This window comes from Psammomys obesus, unplaced genomic scaffold, assembly GCF_907164565.1.
Source record: "Psammomys obesus unplaced genomic scaffold, mPsaObe1.curated_primary_1811, whole genome shotgun sequence".
NCBI classification, from domain to species: domain Eukaryota; kingdom Metazoa; phylum Chordata; class Mammalia; order Rodentia; family Muridae; genus Psammomys; species Psammomys obesus.
Genome location: NW_026591086.1, coordinates 21,218,176 through 21,237,523, shown reverse-complemented (window position 1 = coordinate 21,237,523; position 19,348 = coordinate 21,218,176). Strand labels below are relative to the sequence as shown.

The window sequence follows — 19,348 nt, the reverse complement described above, 5'->3', positions numbered from 1 at the left end:
ACTGAAAATCAGGATTTGATATTTGAATTCTATATGAGAACATTTCTTTTGGACTTGGCTGTCACCACCAGTAAAGAAAGTTGTCCCATACACAGGCTATCTTAAATACAAGTGGCACTGCCTGTCATGATGCTTTTTAAACAAATTACCAAGAATATATTGACTAAAAAAGTAGCTATATACATGCTCAACATTTCCAGTTTCTACTGAGTAAAATGGTCCTCATGTACATTGTATAAAACACTAACTATAAGACAGGCTCTGAAAGCATAATTTTGATGTTTAAAAGTTCTATGCTGTTCTACTTCAAGTATTGCCTTCCCTGCCATGCATTAAAATTACATACCTCTACTAAATGTGAGAGCAATGACACCTATTTGTAAATACTTAGTAACTAATTGAATAGGATTACTTGGGTATTACTTAACTAAGTAAAATGAGAAGTAATTCTCAATCATTGCAGACCAGGAACTTTAGTTTCTTTCCCTAGCATCCAGACATCAACTCAGATATTAACTTACTCATCAACGGTGTCTTGAAATTTCATCACAGCAATCAACATGAATCCACACAGGCCACAGGAAAAAATCCTTCCATTTAGAAACAATGTTTTATAGACAATGCATGTCTCATATATATTTTTTACAACTAAACTTTAGCCTGTTAAACAAGTTAATAAGTTTCAATAACCTATATTTTCTCACATTAAGTAAACAAATAAATTTTAAAATATTTCAGCTTAAATTAGCTAATGTTGTAATAGAGTTTCTGTTGTTCTACTTGGAAAGAAGAACCTAGTAAATTCTAATTATTTTCTCTGAATTTAGATAGCCAGAAATAAAAACAGACAAATATAGACAGAGCGATTAGGCAGAGATAAAAAAGCTGAGAAAAAGAGAGATATCTCAAATATACTAATTTCACATGATTATTTGAAGGTAGCATTCAGGACCACTTTAGTTTAATGTTTCTAAACATTCATCATTCCTTGCACATTAAAATAGATATTCACTGATGCAATGAATAAAAGACATTAATGGATCCACAAATAAAGAAAATATTGTAGCTAAACATTATTTTAAAATGGAAGTTAGTATTCTTTCCTGAGTAAACTATAGAGTTCCCCAGTCTGCCTCTCAGCTTCATAATAACTTTCCAGTATATTTCACAGGAATGTGTACAAATAATTTACATTACAAGAAACATTTATATTGGGAATGTCACTCTTATATTAACAATGATTTCATAAGTATTGGTAATTGCAATGTACAATGATTTTGATCCTCTTTTAAGGATGATAGTCTCTTTCCTAAGACACTACCTTTTGATGTAAATTGAAGACATTGTACTTCACTGTAATTTAAATTTTCCAGCATAATTAGTTAAATATTTTTTTTTCTACAGGAGAAAATACACCAAATACACTACTACTATAGCTTAAAAGATAGAAAAATTACAGTTAATATTTAGAGAGAGGTTTGCTGTGCTTTATTATTTTAAAATGCCTTAAAAGATGTCACAATATATATAAACTTCACTTACTATATATCGCTTTAAAAACTATACTCAATGTGTTCCTTATCTATCAAACACAAAAATGAGCTTGTTTACTGCTGTGCATTCTTATTATGATATCCAGTAGTAAAATGTGCCTAAAAAGTTTTACAGAAATTATAGAGCATACTAGAGATATATTCTATTTGCTTATGTTGAGAAAACATTTTAAAGCAAAGTTGTCTCACCACTCAGGATGCTGTTGGGGTAAAAGATAGAAAGAGCCATTTGTTTAAGCCCTAGTATTTAAACAAGGATTTATGTGAGGTCATCCTTAAATACAATAAAAATTTTGATGTGAACGTATAGTTATTGTTCTGTGATGAATATAAATTTCCTTTCGATTTGAATAAATCTAAATATGTAGGCATAGATTTTTTGAAATGTAGGTGGATGCATGTTTATAATGAAGTTTCAATATAATTTTTAAAATTCCTAAGGTTATATACTGCAATGCAGACAAAATCTTATTTTGAAAGGACCATCTAACTGACCAAGAAGTTACAAGACTTGTAGTCTCTCACTTGAAGGAATCTACAATATTATATCTTAAATATACTACTAGTATCCTGAAGACTAATTTTTAAAATATTTTATTAATTACAGTTTATTCAGTTTGTATCCCAGGTGTAGCTCCGTTCCCCATCCCCTGCCAATCTCACCCTCCCTCCCTCTTCTCTTTCCTTGCCCCTCCCCGAGTCCACTGATAGGGGAGGTCCTCCTCCCCTACCATCTGAACATAGCATATTTAGGTAATCTATTTAGTATATATTTATTTATAAAATTTTATTTATGTTTTCATTTTATATAAAACATCATTAAAATTTCCTCATTGTGTTATACTGGAGAGTATCTTAGTTGTCTCAGAGAAATCATTAGCAAATATCTCATAGTAGCTGGAATAATGAATACTTCAAAATTATTGTTATTATAGCAAATGTACTGAAGATAAGCTTTCAGAAAGGTAATCCATACAAATAAAATAAATATTATAGCTAAATGCAGTACATTATATATCTTTCTCATCTTTATCAATGTAAAATGTCTGTTTGGTACCTACGAGAACACACAGATGTAAATCCAGAGCAGCAGAATCTGGCTTAGCTGTTGTTGCATACATTAAAATGTATTATGAAACTACAACCAAAGCTAAAAATAAATGAAGATGGATAAGAAATATAAAATCTCTATCATGTTTTTTCATCTAAAATTGTTTTCCAATTTTATAATATAAATGATAGCATAACGCTTTTAAGTATCAAGCTGGAGCCTGCCAAATTTTTTCTTGTTAATCAAACCTAAAGTAATCAGTGTTATAAAATGCCCATAAAATCAGAACCTATTGAGGAGCGTCAAATTCCCATTTTGCGAAGCTCCAAGGGCCCTATAATTATGCCTGTGATAAGGAAAAGTTGTATAGAATCACTGTGGGCTTTGTAGTTTTTCAGATATGCAATTAATGGTCTAGCCCACTAAGACAAACAGCAATGCTAGCACTGATAGGCTTAAACAGAGACTTTACACTTGGTAAGCACGGGAAGATGTCACTCACCTTGTTCAAGTGGTTGACTTTTAGTTGAAGTAGTTTTCATCTTGAGTGCCTCCCTAACAGACATGTCACAGCAGGAGCCTTTGTTAGTGTCTTGGTCACTGTCAGCCTGATCACTGTCCCCGTGCCCACTGTCTCTCAGGCTGGCTCTTTCTGGGTCCTTAAACGTGGAGCTACTGAAATACATATAAAGAAAAAGAGGAGAAAGTGTTGTCTCTACCAGTTTAAACCTGGAGAATAGTCTCTTGCAAAGCAATTTTGACACGAATGCAAATGGGGAAGCCGAGAAAGTTATTTAATAGGCCTTACCTTTGAACAAACTGCTGCCTGCTGCCCATGTAATTGGGCTCTGCGGGAAAATTGTCTGTCTGTGAAAGAGAAGGAAAAAAATACGTATAGTTGTACACTGGACAAATCCCCTGCAGAGCAACAAGATTTCCTAGTGGAGAAATGATTAATAATTCAAAAATTCTCTTAATCTTCAGATTTGTACATTTTAATTGAATTGGAAATTGCTGACATGTAATTATGTACTCAGAACAATTAAATGATTCCGGTCCACAAATTACCTGTTAAAGTAAACAATGAACCTGTCAAAACTGGCATTATCCATTAGTAACAGGATGGATAACACTATCTACGTTGTTTCATTACACAGATATTAAGATTGAATATTTGTGGGAGGAGTGGGAAAATGACCTAATTTCTTCATATTAAAAGTGTGCATTATTTAATAACACTCATTTTTATATGTAATTGCATCATCTGCTGGGATTTTATGCCCTTCCTGATGTAATCTCATGGAAAGTCATCCACTCCATTAAAGGATAGATAGATTGGCTTTCCTCAAAATTTTACTAGGAATAGATACAAGCACATTGTGACTGCTTGAGTTCATTTTTAATTCATTTTTAAATACATACTAGCTACAAAAACTATATTCAAACAATCCGATGGAAGTGGGTATTACTTTCTGGGTCTTTCAAACAGAGTGAAAATAAAAAAAAATTAAAAGTTACTTAAAGTATTAAGAGTAACAGCATTGAAAAGGCAGTCTTGTCGTTTTTACTGCTTCCAAACTGACATGGAGTTCTGCCAACAAGAACTGAATTCTCCTTGTATCATGGAACAGAGTCTTTCGGGAGAAAGAGACTGGATCTTTCATAGAACTCCCTATACTGTACATTCACACACGTTGTTCTTCGTGCAGCTGACTCGGTGACAATGCTTCTCCTGTTTTCTGCATTCCTTCATATCACGCTAGTATGCTCTAGAGCAGCAAAGAGTTAGCACAGGACCAGCCAGCACACAAGTTTCAGACACGCGGAGCATGCAAGACATGAAACAAGAGGGCCAAGGTAAGGTTTAGTGCAGTTAAATATGTGCTTTCTTTATAAATAAGACTACTTTATTATTTTTTTTTTTTTTGCTTTCTGTGTAGTAAATAAATTTATTTGGCTTTGTGAAATGGTACTGCAAAAAAAAATGGAGATGGGTTCATAGAAATATTTTACAAATTTTCTTACCTATCCCAAGTCTGAGATTTAAAACACAAACACACACATTTCTTAATCTGTAATCGTTTTACAGAGACACAGTGACCTTTCTCAAGCTACATGTGAATTCAAGTTTCGCCTTAATCATTTTTAATGAATAGTGGGTAGCCCATATTTTTCATCATTACATATGTGAACCTGGATTTGGTGAACTCATGATGACAACCTAACAACTTCAAGGAAAACTTTGACTCCCAGTAAAACGAATATGGCTTAACTAAGTAGATGGCACAGTGTTTACAAACATCCTGGCTGATGTTAAAAGTATCTGCAGAGTGAGAAATACTAAAAACTTGATAAAATATAATTTGTCATTTCAGATGGTAAATATTTGTATCCAGTTCATTATTACTGTCAGGAAAAAAGCCAAATATAAATATTTTATAAGACTTCAGAGGAACAGAGTACAGTATGTTAACAAGAGAGTAAAAGAGGAAAATAAAATTGAAAGTTAGTTAGAAAATATTGGTGTCACTATAAATACCAATATGACTTCCAATTGTTTTAATTTGATGTAACTTCTTAAGTTTGATTCCTGTTCAGTGAGATATACAAGAAAGACTGAGAAAGTTTTTCTCCTCTCATCTTAAGTACAGCTTCTGAAAATTCATGCATATTAGTAAAGTATATTCTCCCTTTGAATACAGGACTAAATGATAATAGATTCTGGGTCCATTAATGCAAGCATTGCTAAATGTGAACAGAGCACATCAGTGCTGCTACCTGCAATTGTTTAGAAGAAGTCTGAGAAACAATAAGAAAAGAGAGAAAAAGGGATTTGGAAAGGACAAGAAGAAAGATAAAAAGCAGAAGGAACAAGCTAGAGAAAAATACAGAAAAAGGGGTAAAAATAAATAGATCTATGAAGGAGGACAAAACAAGTGAAAAAAAATTTAAAAAAAAAACAAGACAAAGAATACATGGTTATGATCCTATGATCCCAGAGCTTTAAAAATCACAAATATAGAAGCTTACAGAGTGTCAAAATTTTAGGAATTTTTTGGACTTATTCACTAAAGTAGCTTAGAAAGCAAGAGACTGTTAGTTTCTATAAAATTAGCACACATTAGCCATTTGGCTTTTTACAAATACACAACCATTTCACTCTAAAAACCATATAGGTTTAATGTGGACAGTAAAATTTCTCATTATCTGTGCTCAGGGGTGTCTGAAATTCGTTTGACATTATTTGACTATAAAATAACAATATTTTTGCAAAAAGGAAAAACATGAAAGAAATTCGTGTTAGCTCATTTATTAATGATGGCTTTCAGATAATTTGCAGGACTTTACTTTTAAAACTGAGTTCTGGTTTGTACAGAGATGACACTTTAGTTTTAAATCTTGGAAGAGAATTAAAAAAAAAAAATGAGTTCTGACCTTTACAACTCTTTAGCTTTCTGGAGAGTAAGGATTTTCTCCTAACAAAGCAGGTCTGAACTAACACAAAACTGACTGTGACTTGCTCTTTTTGTTTTGTTATGGTTATTTTATTTGTTAGAGACAATAAACATTTGGAAATTCTTTTGACACAAACCAACACCAAGGCACATAAATAGGCAAATATTTATGTTGATTGTTTTGCAGAATATAAGATTCTTCCCTGATGATTTGCCTTTATCCACCAATACTCACCAAAGTACAATGCATTAGAAAATTCTGTACACCTGAGTATTTATATCATCAAAATAAATAATAAGCTATTTCTAAGATATACTACCTTCTGAGACATGCTTATCCTAGAACAATTATGAAGCACAAAAAATAACTTAAAAGCAAAGTAAGTAACTAAGACTATATACATATACATACAGTAAAATTAAATCATGTTGGCTAAAATGAGTAATATCCTACTTGTGAAAGAAAATATGCTATGCTATTTTCCTGTACCTTAGAAGTTAACAAAAGGAAGATCATAAAGACAGGGAGAAAAGATTTTTTATTATTAAAATTGAATAAATAAAATCTTAAAAACATCAAATTACCAACATCAGCTCTAAAATTTCTCAGTAAATGTGAAATAAATTCCTCAATTGAATTTGAGAAATTATGAAAATCCAATATATTAGCAGAATAATAATAAGCTAATGCATATATGAATTAACAAATATATAACTATATAGTATAAATTTATAAAACTGTCAATATATTGTAATAAAAAATAAAATAAAAATATATTAAATGTTGTATTCCTAATGTGGATGTAATACATGATTATCCCATATATTATATATACACAAACAGATATAAAGCTTTTCTTCCAGGCCAGGAGATCTTGTCTCACATTTCCTGTCATCACTGGGCTGGAGGAGCTACCAAGTTCAGTAAAACATATATAATGAAAAAAATGACATACAAATTGGAAATGGATAAAATGTTCTCAGGTAATATTTACATGCTACAATATTTGTGTTTAGGTAAAAGAGTGCAAGGCATTAGACAAACTAAACTCCCTAAAATTAGTAAATGAATTATGTCAGGTGACTTTATTAAAGGACATCACAAAAAACCAATTGCACTTCTAATTCTAGAATGGAACCAAAAATTTAAATAATGTACTTGTAGTTTCCTAAGATATTTAGTAAAGAAATACATGTTTAAAGTTCCTATTTAATATTTATTTTGGAACATTTGAAAAGCGATGATATAAAGCTGAGATCTCAATGGACAGATTACCAAACATCTGCAATAGACACTCTTTCTTTGCTTATTTTGTGTATATGAGTATCTTGCCTGCATGTACGTACGTTCACATATGCATACCTGTTGCCGCTAGAGGTAAAAAGAGAGCATTGAGTTCCCTGAAGATAGAGTTACAGGTGGTTATAAAACAGAATGTGGTTGCTGGGAACCAAATCTGGATCCTTTGCAAAATCAACAAGTTTGCTTAATTAGTGAACCATCTCTCCAACGCCTACTGGTGTTTTTTGTTTTTTTTTTAATTTAAAAATAATAATTTATAATTTCCCATTGAATTGTTTTTATACTTTTTTCTCTTCAGGTTTGACATTAAGGTGAGGAATGGAAGATAGAGTTCAAAATTTATATAGGGACTCAGTTTCATTATGCCTTTTTATTCTTTTTCTAATTTTTATATATTTATAAGGTCCTCATTAAATCCCATAAATTCTGTCACCTCCAGCACTGATTTATTATTAACTTTTGGCCCATTATGAGTCCGCCCCCCCGTACAGTATAACCGTGAAATTCTTTATCCAATTTAAGGTATTGTTACTTATAGGTTGTTGAAGGCTAGATTATTTTTTGGCCAACCTATGATCTGAGTTAAATATGTGCTAGTGACATGAACTCATCCTCTGATATGAAGGACGGACATAGGTTCATAGGCCTTCCATCTGGTTAAAAAAAAAAAAAGAGGAATGTATGAAGACATTAATAAATATCAGCAGTTTCCAATCCATGGTAACCATGTCTCCTCAAAGGTGTCATGTTTGAGCTGCCTGGGCTGTCAAAATCAATCCCCTTAATAAAATAGGCTCACTCATAGTGGGTGGTGTAAGTTTGTTCTGGATAATGAAGCATGGAAAATACTGTTTTATATTTAATCACGAGAGTGTGATTACAATAATCACAAATTTCTTTCCAGCAACATTTACTTAAATGGTGTGCATGATGGTGAAAAGTTTCTTAGAGAATTCAGCTTCCCAAAGCTCACACAGTCCTTCTCTCTTCCTTTTGCAGGGGAATGCCTGATGACTAGTATTCTGACATTTTTAAAACATTGACTACAAACTACAGTCGAATGGTGGGGTCTAGATTTTTCTCATCCTACGATTACTTTACAGACTAAAAGAATACATTAAATTATTCAATTATTATTATTAATGTTTCCTATGATTGCTGTATTCTAAATAAGATTTTAAATTAATAAAAGTGACAATGGATCTTTTTAGTCATGCATTCTAGACAGCATTAACTTGAGTTCGCTGTCAAAGTTGCAAAATTATTTTGACAATATTCTGCATGTACAAAATTCCTCAGGTGATGATCATTTACATTAAATATCTTTTACAAACATATGTTATTAAATTATTTCCAAAAATAGAGACAATTTTACGTGGCATTTTTCACCTGGAAAAAAATGTATGCTTTCCTAAGATAGCTCACAGTGTTGCATGATTCAGCTCTATTTTCCACATTAAGATGGGTGCTGCCCATTTACTGGGACTTGAGGTAAGTATCTTAGAGTTGTCAGATTTGCTGATGTTGATAAATCAATCTTTATGTCTTACACTTGTCTTATATCCAAATGCATATGGGCTTTTCATCATAGATTTTAGCATTTCACTCAGTATCTTTATAAAAGACATAAGCAGAAATATTCTGCACTGAGAATATTTACTCAACGTGCAATTTTAAAATCATTCACTACAGAGATAGAAATGACCTCAGCAGAAAATATATCCAGATGATCATTCTAGATAATTTGGCTATTATCATTTAGTTTTTACTTAGTATGCAGTAATATGAATATTGAAGGGGAATATAACTCTATGAATTTCTAAGCACCTGTAGTTCGATGCACCAGGCATTATGGTAAGCCAACTGTGCATCAACAGTTTCCTTGTGTTCTCTCTGGCCACCACTAATCACCTTTCACACATGACAGCTACTGATTTCTTTTCCATCATAACCATATACTATCTGCTAGAAACATCTTCAAATCATGGAAACTAGTTTTATTTCAGCCTAAGTTATTGTATTAGCAGTTTATTTATCATTAAAGATAATATTTCAAGGGAGCAAGACAGTTCAGTAGGTAAAACTGCCGACTATAACATGAGTTCCTACAACAAAAATAGGGGGAGGAGAGAGCTGATTCCTACAAGTTGTATTTTTCCTGCTACAAAAACACAAATCTGGCTATGTACATTTTACATACATCTACCTTTTTTATTTAACTGAAGGATAACTAGATTGACTCCAGTTTGGAAAAAAAAAAGAGTTTCTATAAATATTCTCATTCAATGTTTTGTGACTAATTCTAATCTTTGAGGAGAAAATCTAGAAGCAAAAATATTAAGACATAAAAAATGTTTAACTTCATTAGAAATGACACTTTTGTTCGGAATAGCTGCATATTTTTATATTCTAAAAAGAGTATAAAATGCATTTGTTATATATGCTTGGCATTATTACTGATAAACATTTTGTTTAATATATTCGGCATGCAGCAATGATTAAATTGAACTTAAGCAGACTCTATTAGATTTATTTAAAAAATGATGCCATACATACAGCAGATAAGACATGAAAGACGTTTATTTGGGAAATGAAGTTAGGGAGAGACAGAGGCAGAGAGATGAGAGGTGGATGATCCGACAGAGAAAGGAGAGAGAGAGAGCTAAATAGTGATGGTAAGAAAGTACAGAGAAATATTCCATTGTGTAAATGTACCATAATTTCTATATCCATTCCTCCATTGAGGAACATTTAGGTTGCTTCCAGATTCTGGCTATTATGAATAGAGCTGTTATGAACAAATGTTATGAGTAAATGTCCTTATTGAATGGTGGGGCATCTTTTGGGTATATGCCCAGGAATGGTATAGCTGGATGTTGAGGTAGTGCTATTTCCAGTTTTCTGAGACAGCAACAGAATGATTTCCAAAGTGGATGTTCAAGTTTGCACTCCCACCAGCAATGAAGGAGAGTTCCCCTTTCTTCATATCCTCTCCAGCATGTGTTGTCACTTGAGTTTTTTATCTTAGCCATTCTGATCAGTGTAAAATGGAATCTCACTGCTTTTTTGAATTTCATTTCCCTGATGACTAAGGATGTTGAGCATTTCTTTAAGTTTTTCTTTGTCATTTGATATTCATGTTGAAAATTCTGTCAATATCTGTACCCCATTTTTAATTGGATTATTTAGTTTTTTTGGTGTCTAATTTCTTGAGTTTTTTTTAAATATATTCTGAATATTAGCCCTCTATCAGATGTAGGGTTGGTGAAGATCTACAAAATGGAACTCTTCTCAGGTATTATAAACCAGGAAATCATGACATTTGCAGACAAATGGATGGAACTAGAAAAGATCATCGTGATTGAGGTAACCCAGAAATAGAAAGACATGCATGGTATATACTCACTTATAAGCAGATATTAGACCTATAATAGAATGGCAACCAACAGAACTAAAGAAGCTAAACACTAAGGAAGATCCTAGTGAGGATGCTTAAATCTCATTCAGAATGGCAAACATGATACACAACAGAAGCAGTGGAAGAGAGGAAACAGGATGGGAGCCTACTATAGAGGGTCTTCTGAAAGGATCCAACCAAAAGGGGATCAAATCAGATGCTGAGACTCACAGCCTAACTTCGGGCAGAGCCTTATGGAGCAAGAGGGGGGGATAGAGGGACATGGAGGGAACAGAAATCCCACAAAGCTAAAGGATCTGAGCCCAGGGCATCCTGCATAGACTGATGCACCAACCAAGAACCATGCACAGAGAGGACCTAGACCCCTGCTCAGATGTGGCAGCTCCGTCTCCATGTGGAGACTCTTGAGTGAGGGGAGAAGGGGCTGCCTCTATCATGGTCTTGGTTGACTGCTCTTTGGTCACTCCCTCTAGGTGATGAGTCCTTGCCAGGCCACAGAGGAAGAGGATCCAGGCAGTCTTGATGAGACTTAACAAGCTATGGGCAGATGGCAATGGTGAAGAACTCCCCCTTTCATTAGACTAGGGGATAGAGAGAAGAGGTAGAGGGTCTTGGGGGAGTTGAGGGAGGGGCTTCAAACAAGATATATAATGTATACACTGTGAAAAAATAATAAAAAGTAAAATTAATTTTAAAAAGAGAGGAGTGAGAGAGAGGGGGAGGTAACAGGGATCCTTGTATCCCAGCCCCTGGTGGCAGCAACCAATGATGACTTCACAGGCTAAACAACCTAACAGTGGGCTAGTGCATTTACTTGTCAACTAACATTCTTACCATTTTGTATAATTAGAAAAGGGGGTGCTAGGGAGGGGTGGCGAGGAGTCCCCTTATTACTAATTATAGTGTATATCTTTTCATGTGCATATAGGTCACTAAGGCAATATGATGAATGAATTATTCAATCTTCTTGCTATGTTGTTATTGAATTCTGAGAGTTCATTGTAATATAAAATATTCACCAAGAGAGTGGCCTGTCTTTAAATCTTGTCAACTGTTATTAGCAAGACCAACAATTATAATTTAACAAAGTTCGTTTTTATCTTCTCTAGCTCTTGCTTTGTGATTGTCTGAAAGTTCTGCCTAGTAATGATGACAAAGGTTTCTTGCGATTTTATTCTTCTGAACTTTTACTATAATTTTTTGCTTTAAATTTAGGTCTGTGATATTCTCTCTGTCTCTCTCTCTTGTGTGTGTCTCTGTGTGTGAGCACACACATGTGTATTTGTGTGTATAAACTGTGAAATGTTGATCATGGTTCCTTTCCATTGATTTACTATTGCACTGATTTTGCATTTTTGTCAAAAACTCATTTTCCGTATTCGTGCAAGCCGACTTCTGAACAGTCTCATTTGAACCATTGATTTTTGTTTTAATCCTTGGAATAATGCTGCAGTGTCCTGATTAGCATAGCTTCCATATAGCAGTGTGGCTCCATCTTAAGTCTTCTTTGAAGTTGTTTTAGCAGATCTAGTTCAAGTGTGTTCCTGTACAAATTTAAGAATGATCATGTTTGTCTCCAAAGGGACTTCTTGTACAAATTGAATGGAATTAGGTTTTGTTTATTGATTACTGGAGAAGAGTGACAGCTCTACTGTCTTCTGTATTGTGATCCATACACATGAGACGACTGCCCATTTAGATCTCTGGATACAGAAGATGAAGTATTGAGTGAAAACGAAAGTAGGTCTTTATGTTGTAAACATTATAAGGAAATCAACTTATTTCACAAACTAATCTGGGTTGAGGTAACACACACAAACATTTGTCCTAAAGTCACTGATCTCACACTCTGTTAAATCCTATTGGTACTGTAGACTTAGACGCTTGGGTTTCAGATACAAGGGAGAAGAAAAATTCCTTTAAATTGGGGACACAAGGTTGATTGTACACATTGATGCCAAGGGTTTGAAAACAACAGGAGTTGAATGCTTCTTTTAATTCAAAGTCATTGCTTTCCACATTGCTAACAAGCATTCTTTTTTGCAGCAGACTAAACACCAGGGAGTGTTAAGAGGAAAATAATTCATTTTAAGCCTTTTCATACAGACTTTCCTTCTGATAGCTTTGCCTTCAACAGAATATATAGTTTGGTTCTTTCTACATTGCTGAAGTAGGCAACAGCATTTTAAGCCACTACTTATAAAGTTATCTGACAGCACCTATGGCTTTGGAATTTCTAAAGTGCATGAAGTATGGCAATAACTACATTTATCGCTGGATTTCAGAATAATACATTTTATACAAGTATGGTGTAGTAGACATTTCTGGTTTTTTTTTTTTTGAAAGGAATAATAAAACACTCTATACTCTTGCCACGTTGAGCAAAAAGCATGTGTTCCTTTAGATTAAAGTAAGAAAAGAGGAACAGCTATACCCTGTAAATAAAAACAAAAAAACAAAACAACAACAACAAAAAAAACATTTGTATCTGATGCTCAGTGAGTATGACTTAGACTATTTTAAGGTGATTTGGTACTATGTCAAAATCCTTTGCAAATGTTAACTGTTCTATAAATGACACTGATAACTTTAATAACTTAGGTGCCAGAATTTAATTATGCAATTTATAAATCTTTAAGGAAATCATCCTTGACAGGGGGAAAATTGAGATAATTCAAAAGTAAGAGAAGTGTTATTTTGTTATCTAAAAACAGATACAATGCAGAAAAGGCAACTCATTCCCTGTATGTGTTTGCTGACTTGAGTGGTGAAACCAAGGGACATAGAAATGCCAGTAAATGCTAGGTGTGCTTCTTCCTTTGGCAGTGGTATAGCGATTGCCATTAATGGATGTCTTATGAAAGAAATAAAATGATATTTAATGGTTGCTCTTCTAGCACCCTCTTTCCTCCATCCAACACACTAAACCATTAAAGCCAATCTTCCTCCTTTGTTGCTGCTGCACAGGTGGCACCAAAGCTCAGAATTCTTTCTTTTCTGCCTTTTGTTATCTCTCACACAGACTTTCTGTCTCTGGAGACTGGTTTCTTTCCTGCCCGCTTTCTTTCCATGAATATAAAGAATACTGAAGAACTGTTCCCTCTAGTAGTCATAGTAAACAGGGTTCTCTACAACTATGACTAAACATCAGGACTAAAACAATCATGTATATATGAAAGTTACTGCAATCTGAAAAAAAACTTCTGTCCAGTAGCATCAATGTTTGTAGAGGCAAGAAGAGAAAAGTGAGGGAGGTAAAATCAGTAATACTGAATCTTCTGATAGACACATTCACTATAATCAGAATTCATTAATTTTGAGGAATTTGGCAAAAAAAAACTGTTTTATGAACTAAATTATAGATTCAGCCCAGTTTTTAATAGTGTAATTCATTTAGGAATTATAGAGATGCTTTGAAACCCTATGGCACTGGATTTGAATGTCTGTTTCCAAGTGTATTTTTGTACATTTGGCAGCAGTGTATTAGGAGTGCTCTGTCTTATGTTAGGATCTATGAAACAGTATTGTCGGGTGTTTATTATTCATTCATCTCAATTGCTAGAGTAGAGACACTGGAGTTATTGTCCACATTCATTTTAAACAGAGAAACTGCTGCTAAGGGACTGCCGCAGAGTTGCCTGTCATCTACCCAATTCATTTTCAAGCGGTGACACTTGGCAGAGACTTGCCATGACTCCCCAATTCTGTGCTGCTTCTCTCAGATAAGGATGGAAAACAATGACTCATCTCAACATTTTTAGAAATAAGTTAATGAGAAATTAATGTACCCTGATTTAAAGGACTCTTAAAAATTACTATTATATACTACACAAAATAGTACTATTGTCATCCCTAAAAATGTTTTCAGAGTGCCTGTGCTTTTATCTTTCTACATATTCAGGTTAAATTATTATAATACACTGAATTTATATACACACATATAAAAATTTAATAAGTAGTTTTTTTTTTTTCCTCTTACTAGTACCATGAAAGGATTGTCATGGCCATTTTTTACCAAATCCTCAAATGTATGCTTTAGGCTTAACCATATGATTACTTATCGACATTGAGACTGAAATCAATTGTCAAAACAGGCACTTCAAAGCACTTACCATATAGACACAAAAGAAGTTTGAGGTATTATATTTAACCAATCATTACATAAAATTCCCAAGCAAAAATATAATGTAAAATGAGAGCCAATTTCATCAGCTAATTTTGTCACAATACTGAAGTTTAAAGTGTTAAGAATGTAATGATTTTCTATTAAATATGGTTCTGTAGTCCTATGAATCATGTTAAAACATCATTCAAAAGATAACATCAGTTATTGCTTTAATGTGGGTATTTGCAAACAAGAACAAAAAGTAAAAGAAAGAATTCTATTTTTTTTTTGTGATTTTAATGATTAATTCATGTTATCACCATTACAGGTAAATTATAATTCTTACTTAAATAAAAAGAAAATGAGGGAATTCAGTGTGAAATTTGTACATGGATTTCTGTTTATAGTCCTTCTTCTAACTCTGTTGGCATAGGGAATTAATTATTTATAAGTATAAACAAGTTAACCAACTCATCATTGTTCAATGCATTTTATCACTGATAATAAACACTAAGGAGTAACCTAAGTCCTAAAGTCTTTTATATGGGATATAAAGATAGTTTTTCTTTCAAGCAAAAACAAAGTCCCACATGACACAGGATTTTGAATTTCCAAAAGTCAATCTATTAAATCATCAAAACAAGAGTAATTTAATAGCTAATTTTAAAAACTGGGTATAAAATATACACAATTTTGTACTTTTGTTAAAAAAGGAGTATGAAAAACCAAGGAATATTTTCAGACTTAAACTCACTGTTAAGTATTCACAGAATAGTATTAGTTTACAAGAATGTTATTTTATGAAATCTAATAAGTATAAAATTCAATATGTATGATTCAAAATGAATGGTGTCCTTTAGTTAGGTGAAATTAAAAATTAAAATCCTTTACTAATGTTAATATTGTTAACTTAGGAAGCGAAAGTGAATTTTATATCTCTACTATTTATCACAGTGTCACTTAAATATTCAGCCCTGAAAGTTTGTAGGTTTTACTTTGCTCAGTTATTTTAATTCCAAGAAACTTCTTTCTCTAAGAGAAGAACTGTCTTGACATGATGACGGTCACTTAATGAAACAGTAGCTCAGATCATTTTAACTCTAATTTGGAATCGTAAGGCGCTGTTTTCGCTTTGCTGTAAACTTTTTAGCATTCATATGGCACAACTTATTTACACACATAACCAAAACCAAACAAACAAAAACCTCAACATTGCTAAGTAATTTCTGCCTTACATGGGTCTTTGACCCATGGTTCTTTCCGTTTTTAAAAGCAAAATTCTATCTGAGTCCTGATATGTCCATGTATTCCCAGGCTACCCATGACCAACTTTGTGTTTCAGCAACAGGACAGAGAGTTATTTCAGAATGACTGCATTACTCACACACTCTAAAGTGTTAATTAATCATTTAGCCTTTAGGAACAAAAAACTGTCTTAGGATTGCCCAGGGTCCCTGCAAAGATCGATATGCCAAGCAAGGACCGTGCATGGAGATAACCTAAAAACCTGCTCAGAAGTAGCCCATGGAAGCTCAGTATCCAAGTGGCTTCCCTAATAAGAGGAATAGAGGCTGTCTGATGTGAACTTAGTGGCTGGCTCTGGGATCACCTTCCCCTGAGGGCTGTGCAGCCTTTCCAGGCTACAGAGGAAGACAATGCAGCCAGTCCTGATGAGATCTGATAGGCTAGGGTCGGGGGTGGGGGTGGGGGTGGGGAGAAATACCTCTCCTGTCATTGGACTAGAGGAGGGGCATGGGAGGAGAAGAGAGAGGAAGGGTGGGTTTGGGAGGGAATGAAGGAGGGGGCCATAGCTGGGATGCAAAGTGAATAGATTGTAATATGAAAGGAAGGAAGGAAGAAGGAAGGAAGGGAGGAAGGAAGGAAGGAAGGAAGGAAGGAAGGAAGGAAGGAAGGAAGGAAGGAAGGAAGGAAGGAGAAAAAATATTCTTTCTGTACTTAAAAATGATAAAAAGTGTTTGTATTTGCACTTTTTAAAATTATGCTCTAACCTATAAAGACAAAAATAGGTTTTTTTCTCTCTCTCTAGCACATAGACATTGTTGATAGTTTATACATTTGAAAAGCACCTGACTGAAAAAAAAAAAAAAAAAAAAAAAGAAAGAAAGAAACCTGCGAATATTTTTTTAAAGTGTGGCCCACTGCTAGGTGATTTGTAGCACGTTTATGTTCAATTCCAAAGTACTTAAAACTGCACAAACACTACCACCATGGGAACACCTGAATATGAAATGCTCTTAGACACACGAGGCTTCCTGGAGTATATTACAAATTCCTCTGGAGAACTCTTGTGATAAGAGTAAGTAACTGGGTTGTCATAATTTTCCCCCCAGTGACACTGCTCTCAGCTCTTGTTACTTCAAAGAACTCACTGTCTCACACCCATGGTGGGTTCTTTTGATGCCGTGTTTCCTTCTCCACTTGACAAAGTAATCATACCACTGTGTGGCTACCCCTCCAAGTCCAGCATATCCCTCCAGCCTCACATAGAGGTCCAAGAGGGACACAATCGTTATTTCTAAAAGGGGAAAAAACAAGCATCTGTGGACATGACAGAGGCCAGTATAGGAAATGTGAATCAAATTTGTTTTGAGTCAAAATTTTTACTCATGTCGTATGTGACTTATCTGACTTTTGTGTGTTACACTTACTACTTTATCCCATTCTTTTATATTTATCATTGTTATTTGTATTCATGGAATTATGATTCTTATCCAAGTTATAGTTGCTATTCAAGTATCCCTTCTTTTCCAATGCCAGGCTACATACACAATATCAAATGGTGTTGGCCTATGATGGTTATCCTTTGAATAAGCACAGGTAAAACCATGAAAATCTATGGGACAATTTCAGTAAGACTGAAAGTATCCTAAGCAGTCCTGTCATTAAATATGAGAAGCACAGGCTGCTTATGGGGATATTTCTAAAATACGAGACCAAGGTAGAGAAAGAAGCCAAGGCCCTGTATCCTAAAAAGATTCCGGCAAATGTTCAAAGTACAGTATGTGTACGGTGTAAAGCTTTTTTTCTGTAAATTGATCTGAGGTTCAGGAACTAAGGAGCTGTACTCCATAGCACCAATTATGCACTGTGTGGCGCTCTGATCAAATAAGCTCCTCAACATACATAGTACAGGAAGTAGCATAAGAACTCTGAAACTTACATCAGATAAATATAGGTTGAACCTTCACAATTCAATCTATAAGAAAAGGGGTATGAATAAGCTCTACGGCAGTCATATACACTTACATTTGCATTTAAGTTTGGTCTGTGAGTGGATGTGTATGCATGGGCTTGTGCCAATGTGTACACGCTGGTGTGCTGAAGTCAGAGTGCCTACGCTGAGTGTCTTCCTTGGTACCTCTCCACTTTATATTTCCAGACGAGTTCATTCACTGAACCCGAAGCTCCCCGATTCAGCTACTTATAACTGGTAAGCAATCACTACCAGTTACCCAGTGTCTGGTCTGAAAAGCACTGGGGTTACAGGCATGCATTGTCACACATGGCATTCTACCTGGGGCCTAGGCCTGAAATCAGGTCTGCTTGTGCTTCTGCAGCAAGCGTTTCACCCACCTATCGATTTCCTAGCCCCTTTATAGATATTTCTAATAATAATTGTTATATAATTCTTTCGCAGAAATGACTATTTTGACATGCTGGGAAGTTTCTCTTCCCTCAAAGCCTCCCTGTTTAAGAAAAAAAAAAAAAAGCCAAAACAAACAAACAAACAAAACAGTTTTTAAAGGAAACTTACATCTTTCACTTGAACAGTTGTTAGTTTAAAAAAATTTAAATTCTACAATCCAAATTTAGTAATGTATTCTAGAAAAAAAATTGCAACTTTCCTAAAGTCTCTATTTAAAAAACAAAACAGAGGACCTAAAACTCAGATGTAAACCATAGACTCATTCTCCAAGTGGGTTCCCTAGTAAGAGGAGCAGGGACTGTCTCTGACATGAACTCAGTTGCTGGCTCTTTGATCACCTCCTCCTGAAGGGGGAAGCAGCTTTACCAGGCCACAGAGGAAGACAATGCAGCCAGTTCTGATGAGACCTGATAGGCTAGGTTCAGATGGAAGGGGAGAAGGACCTCCCCTATCAGTGGACTTGGAGAGGGGCATAGAGAGAGGGGGACTTGGGATTGGAGGAGAGGAGGGAGGAGGCCACTGCCGGGATACAAATTGAGTAAATTGTAATAAATGATAATAATAAAAAAGAAAAACTTAAAAAGAAAAAATTCACAAAAAATAATAATAAAAATGATAGGTTAATATTCTTATTGTACCTGGTTAATACTGAACATGTGTTTTACAATATGAATGATCATATTTAATATTAATTGCCATATCCATCATAATGGTAGAAATGTTGTTATATTCTACAAGGAAAAAAAATCAAAAGCAAGAAAGCATCTATGCTGGAAGCTTTTTTTTTTTTTCAGCA

The 19,348-nt window shown here is 34.2% G+C and overlaps 1 protein-coding gene across 3 annotated transcripts in view; it reads right to left on the bottom strand.

Annotated features, from left to right (window-relative positions):
• Pcdh17 (protocadherin 17) overlaps window positions 1–19,348 on the bottom strand; it is a 98,794-nt gene that overhangs the window by 60,054 nt on the left and 19,392 nt on the right. For 2 of the 3 annotated variants that reach the window (XM_055609759.1, XM_055609762.1), the window contains exons 2-3: window positions 3,413–3,471; window positions 3,107–3,279 (exon numbers count right to left, since the gene is read on the bottom strand). In XM_055609759.1, coding sequence (XP_055465734.1) covers window positions 3,107–3,279; window positions 3,413–3,471 — 232 coding nt within the window. The remainder of the gene's footprint in view (window positions 1–3,106; window positions 3,280–3,412; window positions 3,472–19,348) is intronic. The other variant, XM_055609760.1, reaches the window with a different exon arrangement.